Genomic DNA, 16,849 nt, shown 5'->3' with positions numbered 1-16,849 from the left:
ATTTAACCATAATTTAACCAATTCACGAACCTTTGACCATTTAACCATAATTTAACCAATTCACGAACCTTCGACGATTTGTCGTAGTGGTCAGTGTCCCCCAGACATCGAGCCAACTATTTAACCATAATTTAACCAACTCACGAACCTTTGACTATTTAACCACAATTTAACCAATTCACGAACCTTCGACGATCTGTCGTAGTTGTGATGGATTGGAATCACTGACGAGAAGCCACATTGATTGTTAACAGTAGTTTATTCACACCATGAGGAAAGAGAGAGAGAGGGCGGAAGTCACGAGACACTTATATACATAAACATGTAAGGGACATCACTCAAGATAACAATATAAATATAATACTAATACAGAAGAGTGAGTTCCCTTGACTTCACAAGTCTCACTATATTACATCCCTTTACCCTTAGTAAACACAACACTTCTCTCAATAGAACAATTTACAGTATCCTAAAATCACCAATGAGAAATTATATTGTAACATGAACACTATGGTAGATTACATCCTTACAAACAATGCACAATATGTTACAACACAATTAAAATACAAACAACGATGTCAAAGTCCTTTTGACCTTTAAAATCATAGGTCTAACTTACTTGGGACTTTGATTGTCCTGTTTGACCTTCTCAGTGGCTTTTGATTTGGTGACTCAATATTCTGACCATTTGGATTCTCTATCTCAGGAGGTCTAGGATTTAAGTCATTAACTCCAGAATTTACATTTTCTGACTCCAGACTACTTGGTTCACTCATATCAACAGAACTTGGTTGTGGAACAAACTGAGTTGGTGTGAACTGATCAGATTTGGTGGGATTGATAGATTCACACTTATTATCTGCACAAGTTATTTTTAACTGGTCTGCATGTCTACGGACAATAAGTCCATCATTTGTTTTTACTTTATAAGACACAGGTCCTGTACATTGAACAATTTGACCTGGTATCCATTTTTCCTTTTTCCCATAATTTCTTAGATACACATTATCATTAACTCCAAATTCTCTTTCAATGGATGATTTGTCATGATTTACTTTTTGTGTATGTTGATGTTGGGAAACAGACCTTTGAACAGTTGGATGTAGTAGATCAAGGTGGGTTTTAATTTTCCTACCACATAACAATTCACATGGTGCAACACCTGTTGTTATATGAGGAGTTGTGCGGTATTTGGTTAAGAACCTGTTTACTCTTTCTCTAAGAGAAAACTTGTTACCGGTACTCATTTTTACCATAGCGGTTTTGAATATGCCTACCGCTCTTTCAGCTAAACCATTCCCAGCAGGATGATAGGGGGATGTGGTTATATGCTCAATACCATTTGCCACACAAAACAGTTTAAACTCATGAGCTGTGAAACTAGGCCCATTATCTGAAACAATTTGATCTGGTAATCCATGAGTTGAAAATATTTCCTTAAGTTCTATAATGGTATCATTTGCAGTGATTGTGTTCATGATTTTAACTTCTAACCATTTAGAATGTGAATCAATAACAATTAAGAACATTTTGTTCATGAATGGTCCTGCGAAATCTATATGTATACGTTTCCATGGTTCGATTGGCCAGTCCCAGTTTTGCAAGGGTGCTGTAGCTGGTTGCTTTGAATGTTGTGCACAGCTTGAACAAAGCTTTACATATTTTTCAATATCAGCATCCATATGTGGCCACCAGAACCATGATCTTGCTAGACTCTTCATTTTGGAAGAACCAAGATGAGTATCATGTAAAGTTCTTAAAACTTCTTTTTGTAACTGTGAGCAGGTGAATGGATTATTTTGTATTATTTTATTTGTTGCGAATCTGGGAGTGCATGGTGGTCCAATGGGGAACAGCACGGGGTCCCCTTCCGTCCGAAGCGGTCAGTATAAATTGACCGCTCGGAGTGATTTTCTTCCTTTTTTTGACCCGCGGCGAGATGTAGGTCGGGTCAGGTTTCTGCGTGGCGCTCCGCACGCGTGGAGGTATTTGTTTTTTTATACTTTATCTTTATGTGATTTGTATGAATGCGACTGTCGATGTTTCTCGTTTTCTTTCATTTTCGTCTAAAACGAGATAGTGAGCATCGGCATGTCTGGTATACACGTGGTGTGTTATTTTGAATTAAAAATGTATTTTTGGTGTTTTCTAAACCCGTGGCGTGTGTTTCGGACCACGTGGTTTAGGCCAGTGTGTTTAGGAGTGTTTCCTAAACTAGTGTGAATGCGTGTGTGCATTTACTTGATTGTTTTATGATGTGTTGTTATTGACTAGGATTGGATTAGTCAATAGTCAGTTGTTTTAGACAGTAATTAGATTAGTATATTTTAGTTGCCTCGAGTTTTAGGTTGTTTAAAATTAATGTGTGTGCTGTTTCGTGCAACGTCATGTTGAGTATCGCTTGCTTTGTGTCTGCCTTCATTGGGGCCTTAGCGGAGTGTGTTAACTTTAATGTTATCAATATGGATGTTGTTTATGTAGACCAATGGCTTCGGGCTGCTCCTTGTGTAGGAAAGATTGGTTCTACAATGAATTTGTTTACACGTTATTTTTAAGTTATTAGTTCTTGGTTAGTTGTTTTTGAGAATTGCTTTTAGAATTGTATAGTAAGGATTAGTTTTACTCGAGGCTTTAGCTAGATAGTAGTAGTAGGTAGCATTTTGAACTTGTGTATATATTTATGTATATATCTGCCATTACCATGCATTTTTCTTATGTTTTCCTTTTCTTTTTCTCTTCCCCCCCCCCCCTTCCAGTGAGGTTGCTTGTGCAACTTGGCTGGGTGTTTTGTTATATATGAATTGTTTTGTTTGATGTAAAAAGTTTGTTTCGTTTGGTTCTGTTTTGTGTCAGTTTTATCTATTCTTTTTTTATAACTTTTGGTTCCATATTTTGTTGAATAAATCTATATTAGTCATTCTTGATAAATAAATTTTATTAACTGTAAAAGTTTTTGTTTATTTTAGTAGCTTATTATTTAGACTAAGGTTAGGTTTAACCACTGTGGGTTCTACCACGGTTGCACTGACCGGACAGATTAGTTAGTTAAGCCTAGAAGGGTAGATTTTAGGTATCCCCCCCTAGCAGGGCTTACAAATTGGTAGCACGAGTGGGGTCAGTGCTTTAGTCTAGGTAAATTTTGGTTTTTCTGTTAGGGTTAGTGTAGCTTAGATAAATTTTTGTTCTTGATAGGCCCTTTTTGGAACCATGTGTGTTTAGTTTGTTTAGTGTAGGAATTGTTTGTTGTTTAAACACCCAGTCAGGTTGGCGGAGAGACGTGCCTCGACGAGCCTTCAGTGTGCGTGGCTGGACAAGGCACGGTGTGTGGCACTGGACCAGGCGTGTGATGAAGATGGCGGACTCGTGTGGTCTAGACTGGACAACACACACGGGCGTGGCGCGGATCTGGTGTGTACGGCAGACCGGTGAACAACGAGAGGCCTATGACGTCAATTCCTTGACCCACAAAGAGGGCTACTGGACACCCGCCCCACGGGTGTGTTGAAGCGGAGGCACGATCATTGGGGGCGGGTAACAGTCGGAGAGCCAGTGGGGCAAGGCGGTTGCGTCACCACCAGGCCCAACCAAGCGGACGCTCCCCACCAACGAGAGGCCAGTGACGTCAATTCCTTGACCCACAAAGAGGGCTACTGAACACCCGCCCCACAGGTGTGTCGAAGCGGAGGCACGATCATTGGGGGCGGGTAACAGTCGGAGAGCCAGTGGGTCAAGGCGGTTGCATCATCTCCGGACCAAACAAGCGGACGTTTTACCGGTGGTCTTACGCTGAGGCCAGAACCAGAACACGGTGTGTTGTGTAGTGGACCCAGGTGGACGGGATGGACAGGCAATGTGTGCCATTAGTAGCGGGCGGGTCTAGCCTGACCCTCCCCCCTTGCCCTTCCGGATGAATGACCGACAGGACTAGTAGCGCGAATCAGCCTTCAGTGAAGGGAGCACTATCTTGGTGCCTTGAGTTTTTTTAGGGAGCACAGGAGCAAGATTAATGTTAATGGAAATTGTTTTTTTGCATTCAAGCTTATAGGCTTGGTGTAAGAGATGGGTGCATGTTTTATTTTAAGATTGTTTTATGCATTTTTTTGTCTTACAGGGACTGTAAGATTTTTAAAAGGGGTGAATGTGAGCGGGTGAATGGATTATTTTGTATTATTTTATTTGTTGCGAATCTGGGAGTGCATGGTGGTCCAATGGGGAACAGCACGGGGTCCCCTTCCGTCCGAAGCGGTCAGTATAAATTGACCGCTCGGAGTGATTTTCTTCCTTTTTTTGACCCGCGGCGAGATGTAGGTCGGGTCAGGTTTCTGCGTGGCGCTCCGCACGCGTGGAGGTATTTGTTTTTTTATACTTTATCTTTATGTGATTTGTATGGATGCGACTGTCGATGTTTCTCGTTTTCTTTCATTTTCGTCTAAAACGAGATAGTGAGCATCGGCATGTCTGGTATACACGTGGTGTGTTATTTTGAATTAAAAATGTATTTTTGGTGTTTTCTAAACCCGTGGCGTGTGTTTCGGACCACGTGGTTTAGGCCAGTGTGTTTAGGAGTGTTTCCTAAACTAGTGTGAATGCGTGTGTGCATTTACTTGATTGTTTTATGATGTGTTGTTATTGACTAGGATTGGATTAGTCAATAGTCAGTTGTTTTAGACAGTAATTAGATTAGTATATTTTAGTTGCCTCGAGTTTTAGGTTGTTTAAAATTAATGTGTGTGCTGTTTCGTGCAACGTCATGTTGAGTATCGCTTGCTTTGTGTCTGCCTTCATTGGGGCCTTAGCGGAGTGTGTTAACTTTAATGTTATCAATATGGATGTTGTTTATGTAGACCAATGGCTTCGGGCTGCTCCTTGTGTAGGAAAGATTGGTTCTACAATGAATTTGTTTACACGTTATTTTTAAGTTATTAGTTCTTGGTTAGTTGTTTTTGAGAATTGCTTTTAGAATTGTATAGTAAGGATTAGTTTTACTCGAGGCTTTAGCTAGATAGTAGTAGTAGGTAGCATTTTGAACTTGTGTATATATTTATGTATATATCTGCCATTACCATGCATTTTTCTTATGTTTTCCTTTTCTTTTTCTCTTTCCCCCCCCCCTTCCAGTGAGGTTGCTTGTGCAACTTGGCTGGGTGTTTTGTTATATATGAATTGTTTTGTTTGATGTAAAAAGTTTGTTTCGTTTGGTTCTGTTTTGTGTCAGTTTTATCTATTCTTTTTTTATAACTTTTGGTTCCATATTTTGTTGAATAAATCTATATTAGTCATTCTTGATAAATAAATTTTATTAACTGTAAAAGTTTTTGTTTATTTTAGTAGCTTATTATTTAGACTAAGGTTAGGTTTAACCACTGTGGGTTCTACCACGGTTGCACTGACCGGACAGATTAGTTAGTTAAGCCTAGAAGGGTAGATTTTAGGTATCCCCCCCTAGCAGGGCTTACATAACATTTTGGGGATAATTACTCTTGACCCCCATAGTACACATCCATCTTCTAGACTTAACTCCATTTTTCTTATTTTATATGGCCTTAAGTCATCATTCACAGACTCTTCAGGCCAACCATTCTTACAGTACTCATATACTTTTATTAAGCACTCATCTTTTTGTGTTTCTCTTTTAATATCATTCACATTTATATTGGAGTTATCCATGATAGTGAAGAGAACAAATACATCTTCTGGTACATAGCTAAGGCTTTGGTTTTTTAAAGGTAATCTACTAAGACTATCTGCACTATTCTCAGATCCAGGTTTGTATTTCAATTCATAATTGTATGCAGTTAGTGTGATAGCCCATCTTTGAATTCTTGGTGAGGCATGCTCAGGTAGGGTTTTGTTTTCTCCAAATAAACCTAGCAATGGTTTATGATCTGTAAAGATGGTGAACTTCCTACCAAACAGAAACTTATGAAATTTCTTAACACCAAAAATGATGCCTAAGCCTTCCCTATCTAACTGAGAATAATTTTTCTCAGCCTGGTTCAAAGATCTACTGGCAAAAGCAATGGGTCTGTCACCCTTCTCATCCATGTGGGACAAGACTGCTCCTACACCATCTGGTGAAGCATCACATGTTAATATAAGTCTTTTCCCTGGGCCATAGTGAGTTAGTAAGGTGTCAGAAGACAAAGCCTCTTTTGCTGTATTAAAAGCAGCTTCTTGTTGTTTACCCCAGTGCCAAGTTGCATTTTTCTGTAGCAGCTTGTACAGTGGTGATAGTTTACCAGACAGATTCCCTATGAACTTTGCATAGTAATTTATCAAGCCCAGAAAAGCTCTTAGTTGTTGGGTATTTTCAGGTTTGGGTGCTTCTTTAATGGCTTTTGTTTTCTCAGGTTGAGGTCTGATGCCTTGTTTGCTCAATATATAACCAAGAAAACTAATTTCTGTCAACATGAATTGACATTTATCTTTGTTTATCTTTAAACCTTTTTCACCAACTACTTTCAATACTTTATCAAGTGTTTTAAGATGTTCAGTGTCATTCTTACCAGTTATGTACACATTGTCAAAGTAAACACAAACATTTGGAATATCCTTAAAAATACTGTCCATGACAGCTTGGAAAATTCCAGGGCTAGATGATATACCAAAACATAGTCTTTCATATTGGTAGAGTCCTTTATGTGTGTTTATTGTCGTATAGACTTTTGAATCTGGATGCAGTTCTAGTTGAGTGTAAGCATGACTAAAGTCTAATTCAGTGAATTTGTCTCCTCCTGCCAAATTCAAAGAAATGTCCTCAATGTTAGGTATAGGGTACCTAATTAGCTCTATTTGCTTATTCAGTGTAGTTTTATAATCTCCACAAATTCTTACAGAACCATCCTTCTTTAACACTGGCACAATGGGCGTTTCCCAATCGGAATAGTCTACCTTCTTTATGATGCCATTAGATTCCAATCTACTTAGCTCATTTTCACTTTTATTCCTCATTGCATAAGGTGGAACTCTAGCTTTGCAGTATCTTGGATTTGTGTCTTTAATGCTTATCTTCACTGTTCTATCATTTAGTAATCCAGGATTACCAAAAACACATTTATTTTCAGATATAACTTTATCTATTGAAGTAAGACTAGATTCTCTTGCATTGTTCAATGAACATATATGTGATAGATTGGAATCACTGACGAGAAGCCGCTTTGATTGTTAACAGTAGTTTATTCACACCTTGAGGCAAGAGAGAGAGGCGGAAGTGACGAGACACTAATTACAAAACATGTAAGGGACATCACTCAAGATAACAATATAAATATAATACTAATACAGAAGAGTGAGTTCCCTTGACCTCACAAATCCCAATATGTTACATCCCTTTACCCTTAGTAAACACAACACATCTCTCAATAGAACAATTTACAGTATCCTAAAATCACCAATTATATTGTAACATGAACACTATGGTAGATTACATCCTTACAAACAATGCACAATATGTTACAACATAATTAAAATACAAAACAATGATGTCAAAGTCTTTTTGACCTTTAAAATCATAGGTCTAACTTATTTGGGACTTTGATTGTCCTGCTTGACCTTCTCAGTGGCTTTTGATTTGGTGACTCAAGATTCTGACCATATGGATTCTCTATCTCAGGAGGTCTCGGATTTAAATCATTAACTCCAGAATTTACATTTTCTGACTCTAGACAACTTGGTTCACTCATATCAACAGAACTTGGTTGTGGAACAAACTGAGTTGGTGTGAACTGTTCAGATTTGGTGGGATTGACAGATTCACACTTATTATCTGCACAAGTTATTTTTAACTGGTCTGCATGTCTACGGACAATAAGTCCATCATTTGTTTTTACTTTATAAGACACAGGTCCTGTACATTGAACAATTTGACCTGGTATCCATTTTTCACTTCTCCCATAATTTCTTAGATACACATTATCATTAACTGCAAATTCTCTTTCAATGGATGATTTGTCATGATTTACTTTTTGTGTATGTTGATGTTGGGAAACAGACCTTTGAACAGTTGGATGTAGTAGATCAAGGTGGGTTTTAATTTTCCTACCACATAACAATTCACATGGTGCAACACCTGTTGTTATATGAGGAGTTGTGCGGTATTTGGTTAAGAACCTGTTTACTCTTTCTCTAAGAGAAAACTTGTTACCGGTACTCATTTTTACCATAGCGGTTTTGAATATGCCTACCGCTCTTTCAGCTAAACCATTCCCAGCAGGATGATAGGGGGATGTGGTTATATGCTCAATACCATTTGCCACACAAAACAGTTTAAACTCATGAGCTGTGAAACTAGGCCCATTATCTGAAACAATTTGATCTGGTAATCCATGAGTTGAAAATATTTCCTTAAGTTCTATAATGGTATCATTTGCAGTGATTGTGTTCATGATTTTAACTTCTAACCATTTAGAATGTGAATCAATAACAATTAAGAACATTTTGTTCATGAAAGGTCCTGCGAAATCTATATGTATACGTTTCCATGGCTCGATTGGCCAGTCCCAGTTTTGCAAAGGTGCTGTAGCTGGTTGATTTGAATGTTGTGCACAGCTTGAACAAAGCTTTACATATTTTTCAATATCAGCATCCATATGTGGCCACCAGAACCATGATCTTGCTAGACTCTTCATTTTGGAAGAACCAAGATGAGTATCATGTAAAGTTCTTAAAACTTCTTTTTGTAACATTTTGGGGATAATTACTCTTGACCCCCATAGTATACATCCATCTTCTAGACTTAACTCTGTTTTTCTTATTTTATATGGCTTTAAGTCCTCATTCACTGACTCTTCAGGCCAACCATTTTTACAGTACTCATATACTTTTATTAAGCACTCATCTTTTTGTGTTTCTCTTTTAATATCATTCACATTTATATTGGAGTTATCCATGATAGTGAAGAGAACAAATACATCTTCTGGTACATAATTAAGGCTTTGGTTTTTTAAAGGTAATCTACTAAGACTATCTGCACTATTCTCAGATCCAGGTTTGTATTTCAATTCATAATTGTATGCAGTTAGTGTGATAGCCCATCTTTGAATTCTTGGTGAGGCATGCTCAGGTAGGGTTTTGTTTTCTCCAAATAAACCTAGCAATGGTTTATGACCTGTAAAGATGGTGAACTTCCTACCAAACAGAAACTTATGAAATTTCTTAACACCAAAATTGATGCCTAAGCCTTCCCTATCTAACTGAGAATAATTTTTCTCAGCCTGGTTCAAAGATCTACTGGCAAAAGCAATGGGTCTGTCACCCTTCTCATCCATGTGGGACAAGACTGCTCCTACACCATCTGGTGAAGCATCACATGTTAATATAAGTCTTTTCCCTGGGTCATAGTGAGTTAGTAAGGTGTCAGAAGACAAAGCCTCTTTTGCTGTATTAAAAGCAGTATCTTGTTGTTTACCCCAGTGCCAAGTTGCATTTTTCTGTAGCAGCTTGTACAGTGGTGATAGTTTACCAGACAGATTCCCTATGAACTTTGCATAGTAATTTATCAAGCCCAAAAAAGCTCTTAGTTGTTGGGTATTTTCAGGTTTGGGTGCTTCTTTAATGGCTTTTGTTTTCTCAGGTTGAGGTCTGATACCTTGCTTGCTTAATATATAACCAAGAAAACTAATTTCTGTCAGCATGAATTGACATTTATCTTTGTTTATCTTTAAACCTTTTTCATCAACTATTTTCAAGACTTTATCAAGTGTTTTAAGATGTTCAGTGTCATTCTTACCAGTTATGTACACATTGTCAAAGTACACACAAACATTTGGAATATCCTTAAAAATACTGTCCATGACAGCTTGGAAAATTCCAGGGCTGGATGATATGCCAAAACATAGTCTTTCATATTGGTAGAGTCCTTTATGTGTGTTTATTGTCGTATAGACTTTTGAATCTGGATGCAGTTCTAGTTGAGTGTAAGCATGACTAAAGTCTAATTCAGTGAATTTGTCTCCTCCTGCCAAATTCAAAGAAATTTCCTCAATGTTGGGAATAGGGTATCTATTTAGCTCTATTTGCTTATTCAGTGTAGCTTTGTATTCTCCACAAATTCTCACAGAACCATCCTTCTTTAACACTGGCACAATGGGCGTTGCCCAATCGGAATAGTCTACCTTCTTTATGATGCCATTAGATTCCAATCTACTTAGCTCATTTTCTATCTTATTCCTCATTGCATAAGGTGGAACTCTAGCTTTGCAGTATCTTGGATTTGTGTCTTTAATGCTTAACTTCACTGTTCTATCATTTAGTAAACCTGAATTGCCAAAAACACTTTTATTTTCAGATATTACTTTATCTAGTGAAGTAAGACTAGATTCTTTTCCATTGTTCAATGAACATATACTCTCCCAATTTAACTTAAGATCACTTAACCAGTTCCTACCTAGTAATGGTGGTCCATTTCCTTCAACCACAAGAAGAGGAAGTTTAACACTTTGACCATTATAACTTACATGAACCATACACTCTCCTATTACCGGAACATTGTCACCAGTGTATGTTGTTAGACACTTGTGACATGGCTGTAGAGGCACTGATCCTCCTGTGACAGCGTCAAAATCTTTCTTTGTTATGACTGTTAGAGATGCTCCAGTGTCAAGTTGGAAGCTGATGCTCTTACCGTTGATATTAACTAGTACATTGATGGGAGCATGACTTATTGATTTCACAGAGAACAGGTTGAAATCCGGCTGCGAATCAGTTTGAGCATTTTCACAGGTAGAGTGGTTCATTGGTTGGGTTAGGTAGTCTTGGTGAGAGTTAACATAGTGCTGCCTTTGGTTGCGGTACTGTCTTGACTGGCTAGATTTAGCAACAGACGAAGACTTTGCAAAGCAGGCCTTGGCAATGTGACCTTGCTTACCGCACTTATAACAAGTTGCAGACTTGAACTTGCACCGATGAGATGCATGGGGACCTTTGCATCGATGACATTTTTGATAATTATTACTAGATTTAGATCTAGGATTTGAACGTGCAGGCTGTTTAGCATAAGTTGAAATGCTCTGATGGGGTTGGTGTTTGTTGACTAACCTGCTGTTTACTGCATGGATCCCTGAAGGCGTAAGAGATTTCGCCGCATCTGATGACTGCTGGAATGAAGTTGCAAGTTGTATTGCTTTTTCTAATGTGAGATCTGACTCGAGCAGCAACTTTCTTTGAATATCAGGGCTGTTTACACCTGTCACAAACTTTTCACATAGTCTGTCAGACAGCGTATCTCCAAATTCACAAAATTTACTTAAATGACGTAAAGCAGCAACATATTCTAATATTGACTCGTTTGGTTGACGAGTCCTACTGTCAAATCTAGCTCTACATAGAAACTTTGATGGGGTAGGCGCATGGTGGTCTGTTAGCAATTTGCTCAGCTCGTTAAAGCTCTTGGTAGTTAGACTAGCTGGTGCGCATAAGTCCTTTAATAGCCTAAATTGTTGAGGCCCTATGACTGTTAACAAAACAGCTCTCTTTTTGGCTTCTATCGTCACGTTGTTTGCTTCAAGGTAAAAGCTTAACCTATCTAGGTAATCCTGAATGATTTCATCATTCGAATCAAATTCTTTTATTTGGCCATACAGCGCCATTATCCTAGAAATACTTAGCCAATATGCTCTAGCAAACCTCTTTTTTGCGTAAGTAGGTGCTCTTTCTAGTGGATTATTTATCCTTCGTCGCCAATGTGATAGATTGGAATCACTGACGAGAAGCCGCTTTGATTGTTAACAGTAGTTTATTCACACCTTGAGGCAAGAGAGAGAGAGAGAGGCGGAAGTGACGAGACACTAATTACAAAACATGTAAGGGACATCACTCAAGATAACAATATAAATATAATACTAATACAGAAGAGTGAGTTCCCCTGACCTCACAAATCCCAATATGTTACAATATACTCTCCCAATTTAACTTAAGATCAACTAACCAGTTCCTACCTAGTAATGGTGGTCCATTTCCTTCAACCACAAGAAGAGGAAGTTTAACACTTTGACCATTATAACTTACATGAACCATACACTCTCCTATTACCGGAACATTGTCACCAGTGTATGTTGTTAGACACTTGTGACATGGTTGTAGAGGCACTGATCCTCCTGTTACAGCGTCAAAGTCCTTCTTTGTGATGACTATTAGAGATGCTCCAGTGTCAAGTTGGAAGCTGATGCTCTTACCGTTGATATAAACTAGTACATTGATGGGAGCATGACTTATTGATTTCACAGAGAACAGGTTGAAATCCGGCTGCGAATCAGTTTGAGCATTTTTACAGGTAGAGTGGTTCATTGGTTGGGTTAGGTAGTCTTGGTGAGAGTTAACATAGTGCTGCCTTTGGTTGCGGTACTGTCTTGACTGGCTAGATTTAGCAACAGACGAAGACTTTGCAAAGCAGGCCTTGGCAATGTGACCTTGCTTACTGCACTTATAACAAGTTGCAGACTTGAACTTGCACCGATGAGATGCATGGGGACCTTTGCATCGATGACATTTTTGATAATTATTACTAGATTTAGATCTAGGATTTGAACGAGCAGGCTGTTTAGCATAAGTTGGAATGCTCTGATGGGGTTGGTGTTTATTGACTAACCTGCTGTTTACTGCATGGATCTCTGAAGGTGCTAGAGATCTCGCCGCATCGGATGACTGCTGGAATGAAGTTGCAAGTTGTATTGCTTTTTCTAATGTTAGATCTGACTCGAGAAGCAACTTTCTTTGAATATCAGGGCTGTTTACACCTGTCACAAACTTTTCACATAGTCTGTCAGACAGCGTGTCTCCGAATTCACAAAATTCACTTAAATGACGTAAAGCAGCAACATATTCTGATATTGACTCGTTTGGTTGACGAGTCCTACCGTCAAGTCTAGCTCTACATAGAAACTTTGATGGGGTCGGCGCATGGTGGTCTGTTAGCAATTTGCTCAGCTCGTTAAAGCTCTTGGTAGTTAGACTAGCTGGTGCGCATAAGTCCTTTAATAGCCTAAATTGTTGAGGCCCTATGACTGTTAACAAAACAGCTCTCTTTTTGGCTTCTATCGTCACGTTTTTTTGCTTCAAGGTAAAAGCTTAACCTATCTAGGTAATCATGAATGCTTTCATCATTCCAATCAAATTCTTTTATTTGGCCATACAGCGCCATTATTCTAGAAATACTTAGCCAATATGCTCTAGCAAACCTCTTTTTTTGCGTAAGTAGGTGCTCTTTCTAGTGGATTATTTATCCTCGTCGCCAGATATAATAGATTAGGTATTCAACAACGGAGACAGAAGCCATCAGCATGTGTTGGGTTCTAGAATCTAGGGGTATATAAATAACAGACAAATACGACGTATACAACAATAACACTAACACTCTATAATAACAATAATAATAAGATATTTAATAATATATACAGTACTAAAATAATAAAAGGATCAAAAGGGGTCTACAACATAAATACAATACTCAACACCACGTTCCACGTTCCACGTCCACAGCCACACTACAACTAACTGATTCACACACTGGCACACGCTCTGACACCCGTCACCTGACACACCTCACGTGAACACCTCTCGCTCCATGTAAACACACTCAACCAAGGGATACAACTATACACCAAAGGGAGGGTACCTGTCGTTCCAGCACGCAACACACACACACACACACAAGCAGGGGACATGTAAGGGACGTAACATCCCTCCCCTCCACCTTCAGATCTCTTTTTCTTCAAAGAGATCAAATATTTCTTGTTCCATTAGCCACTGTTGGTGCCCGAGCTTGACTATTTATTCTTTAGTCCTTAGGAAGCCTCGTTTTGACCGTGTGGCGTGTATCCAGCCTGGACAGTTTGATCCAGAGTGTGGCTTGTATCCAGCCTGGACAGTTTGGTCCAGAGTGTGGGCGTGTATCCAGCCTGGATAGTTTGGTCCAGATTGTGGCTCGCATCCAGCTTGAACAATTCGGTCCTGAGAGTGGACTATGGTTTTTTCTCCGGCCGGGCACCAAGCTCGTGGTCTGACTATCTCAACCTATAAAGATACATGTGAGAAGCCGCAATAAAAAAATTGATCAGCATAATCATTCTATACTGCATCAGTAATACCTTTCTCAAACATTTCTCAATATAATCATATTATAATGCCCCAATAGTAAATTCCTTAACATAATCATACTATCTCCAACAATAATAAATTTCTCAATATCATATACACTAGTTGTCGTAAAACACTCTTGATAGATTGCTACAAAGTTCTCAGTTCCCTTGATATGTTTCCCAGTACAGGCTAATTCCTGTAGTGCAAGGGCCCCATCGGTAGATGCGTACGTCGCCATAGATGGTCATCTTTCCTTAAAGGCGATCAAACTGAGTTCCCCTTCTCGATAGCCGTTTTAACTACATTAATCATCTCCAGCCCGTAATCATCATACACAGCTTCTGTAAAAAAAAAGCAAAGAAAAATTAACATTGATTGAATAAATTATCTTAACAAAAAACTTACAAGGACACTACCTTTGTAAGGATACGCCTCCAAATTTCGTGCTTTACTCACTCTCATATGAGAGTCTTTAAGCAGGGAAAACATTTCCCTAACATATCACGCTGAGCTGTGGGACACACCCGTGATATGTGACCAACATCACCGGAGCAATAACACTTGAGATCATCTGACCGTCGATGTACATTTTCAGTACGCCAGTTGCACGCTCTACTGGTCCCATTGGGACAGTTTCGTTGTAAGTGGCCTGGCTTTCTACAGCTATAACAGGCGCCTGTATCTATATCCATACTGCACTCTTTGGCAATATGACCTTGTTCATTGCACTTGTAGCACCGATAAGGTCTTTTGTTGTTTCCATACATCACAACAGCTCTTTTATCTGACCTGTTTCTCCAAGGAAAACCGCTATTACTATTGCTATGACAATCCCTGGCATAGTGTCCATAACGTCCACATGTGAAACATTTACTGCTCAGGCTGACCTTCCTATCACCATGCATAGGCTGTACACCAGGGCAAGTGTGGTGTCCTGGAGATCGCGGTGTCGTGTTTAGCCAGGGTATCGTCCTCTGCTGTCGAACTAGCAGCGACGTACGGAGGGGTTTGGTTTACTGGCCTCGTCACTCTAGCGTTTTGAGTGCTCTTATAGTTGTCAATAACTTTAAGATTATCTTCCACACTTACCTTGGCAGCACCATTCAGCCTCTCCAACAGATCACAAGTAACAACCGATTTTATCCGATCAACTATCAAAAGGTTCATCAAGTCCTCAAACGTTTCCTTTATTCCCGACTGCTGGACCCACGCTCTCAAAGCGGCTTCTGTGTTGACTGCGAAGCTTCTCATATCGTCGTGTGTTGGTACTAGCTGTGGAATCTGACCCTATACTTTTCCTCGTTGAAACCTGCGTGCGTCAATAACTTTACCTTTACTGACTCGAAGTCATGATGCAAGTTCAGTCCCGTCTCAACGAGGAAAGTCTTCAGTTGTCCACTCATCTTGTCCGTCAGAAGGAGCGACCAGTCCTTGGGGTCAATGCCTTGTCTCTTTGCTTGACTCTCAAAATGCCTCACGTACGCACCCAGGTCCTCGTCTACCGTCATCGCCGCCACGTCCCTCAAGCGGGGGTACAGGGTTACATACCTTGCTACAACCTCGACCTTCGCATCTTCTACCCTCCTCAACTCTTCCTTTACCCACCTCCGCCAAACTGTCATCGGTCAGCCCGATTAGCTTTCCCTCCTCCTTCAAGTCACTTATTAACTGTCTTCTGGCACTCCTGGTAGTCGCCATGCTAAAACGGACGAGCCCCCAAATGTTGGGTTCTAGAATCTAGGGGTATATAAATAACAGACAAATACGACGTATACAACAATAACACTAACACTCTATAATAACAATAATAATAAGATATTTAATAATATAACAGTACTAAAATAATAAAAGGATCAAAAGGGGTCTACAACATAATAACAATACTCAACACCACGTTCCACGTTCCACGTCCACAGCCACACCTACAACTAACTGATTCACACACTGGCACACGCTCTGACACCCGTCACCTGACACACCTCACGTGAACACCTCTCGCTCCATGTAAACACACTCAACCAAGGGATACAACTATACACCAAAGGGGAGGGTACCTGTCGTTCCAGCACGCAACACACACACACACACACAAGCAGGGGACATGTAAGGGACGTAACAGCATGTAGCCATCTTTATTTGTTAACCCGGAAGAGGAACAATGATAGATAAATACAAGGGACATCACTCAACAACAACATTATAAATATAACTAATACAAGAAGAGTGAGTTCCCCTGACCTCACAAATCCCAATATGTTACATATTCCTTTAGAGATATAGTAATAAACCCTACCCCTTTCCATGTATATCATTATCAGTTGTAGTTCTTCATTTCTTCATTAACAACACTACTATTAATAACGTGGGTAATGTGACATTCTTACCTTCTAATATACAATGAACTCTGGTATCTCGCATATATTGCTGTACGGGGTAGTCCTTCAAATAACCATAGCCACCAAAAAATTTGCATTGCATCATTACAAATCTGAAATTAGAAGTATTTTGACTGGTAAATTTGCAACTACAGATGCTACATTTAGTTTTAATGACAGAAAGCACACAAGTTGACCCAACCAATGGAAATCAACCACATGGAAGTTAAAAATCCTTGTTTCCTAAAATGCATTAGTCTTGGTTGCAACCATAATTTGTTTTTTGTGAGCTTTAGAAGACCAATCAAAGTTTGCAATAAATGTTTATTTTTTCAAAGATAAATCACAAGTAAAAATATTACTTGGTGTGTCAGTTTATAGGAATTTTGATATCTGTTTTA

At 39.2% G+C, this 16,849-nt stretch overlaps 1 protein-coding gene across 1 annotated transcript in view; it reads right to left on the bottom strand.

Moving 5' to 3' along the window:
• The window catches only part of LOC131930692 (isobutyryl-CoA dehydrogenase, mitochondrial-like), a 34,478-nt gene extending 18,707 nt beyond the window's left edge, over window positions 1–15,771 (bottom strand). The window contains exon 1 of the mRNA XM_059287277.1: window positions 15,576–15,771. Within this exon, the coding sequence (XP_059143260.1) occupies window positions 15,576–15,771 (196 nt within the window). The remainder of the gene's footprint in view (window positions 1–15,575) is intronic.
• Between the last annotated feature and the right edge of the window lie 1,078 nt (window positions 15,772–16,849).

Source organism: Physella acuta, unplaced genomic scaffold (assembly GCF_028476545.2).
Source record: "Physella acuta isolate Inbredline_101_S28 unplaced genomic scaffold, ASM2847654v3 ptg001824l, whole genome shotgun sequence".
NCBI classification, from domain to species: Eukaryota; Metazoa; Mollusca; class Gastropoda; family Physidae; genus Physella; species Physella acuta.
Note: the sequence above shows the minus strand (reverse complement) of the source record. Positions and strands in the feature narration are given on the sequence as shown.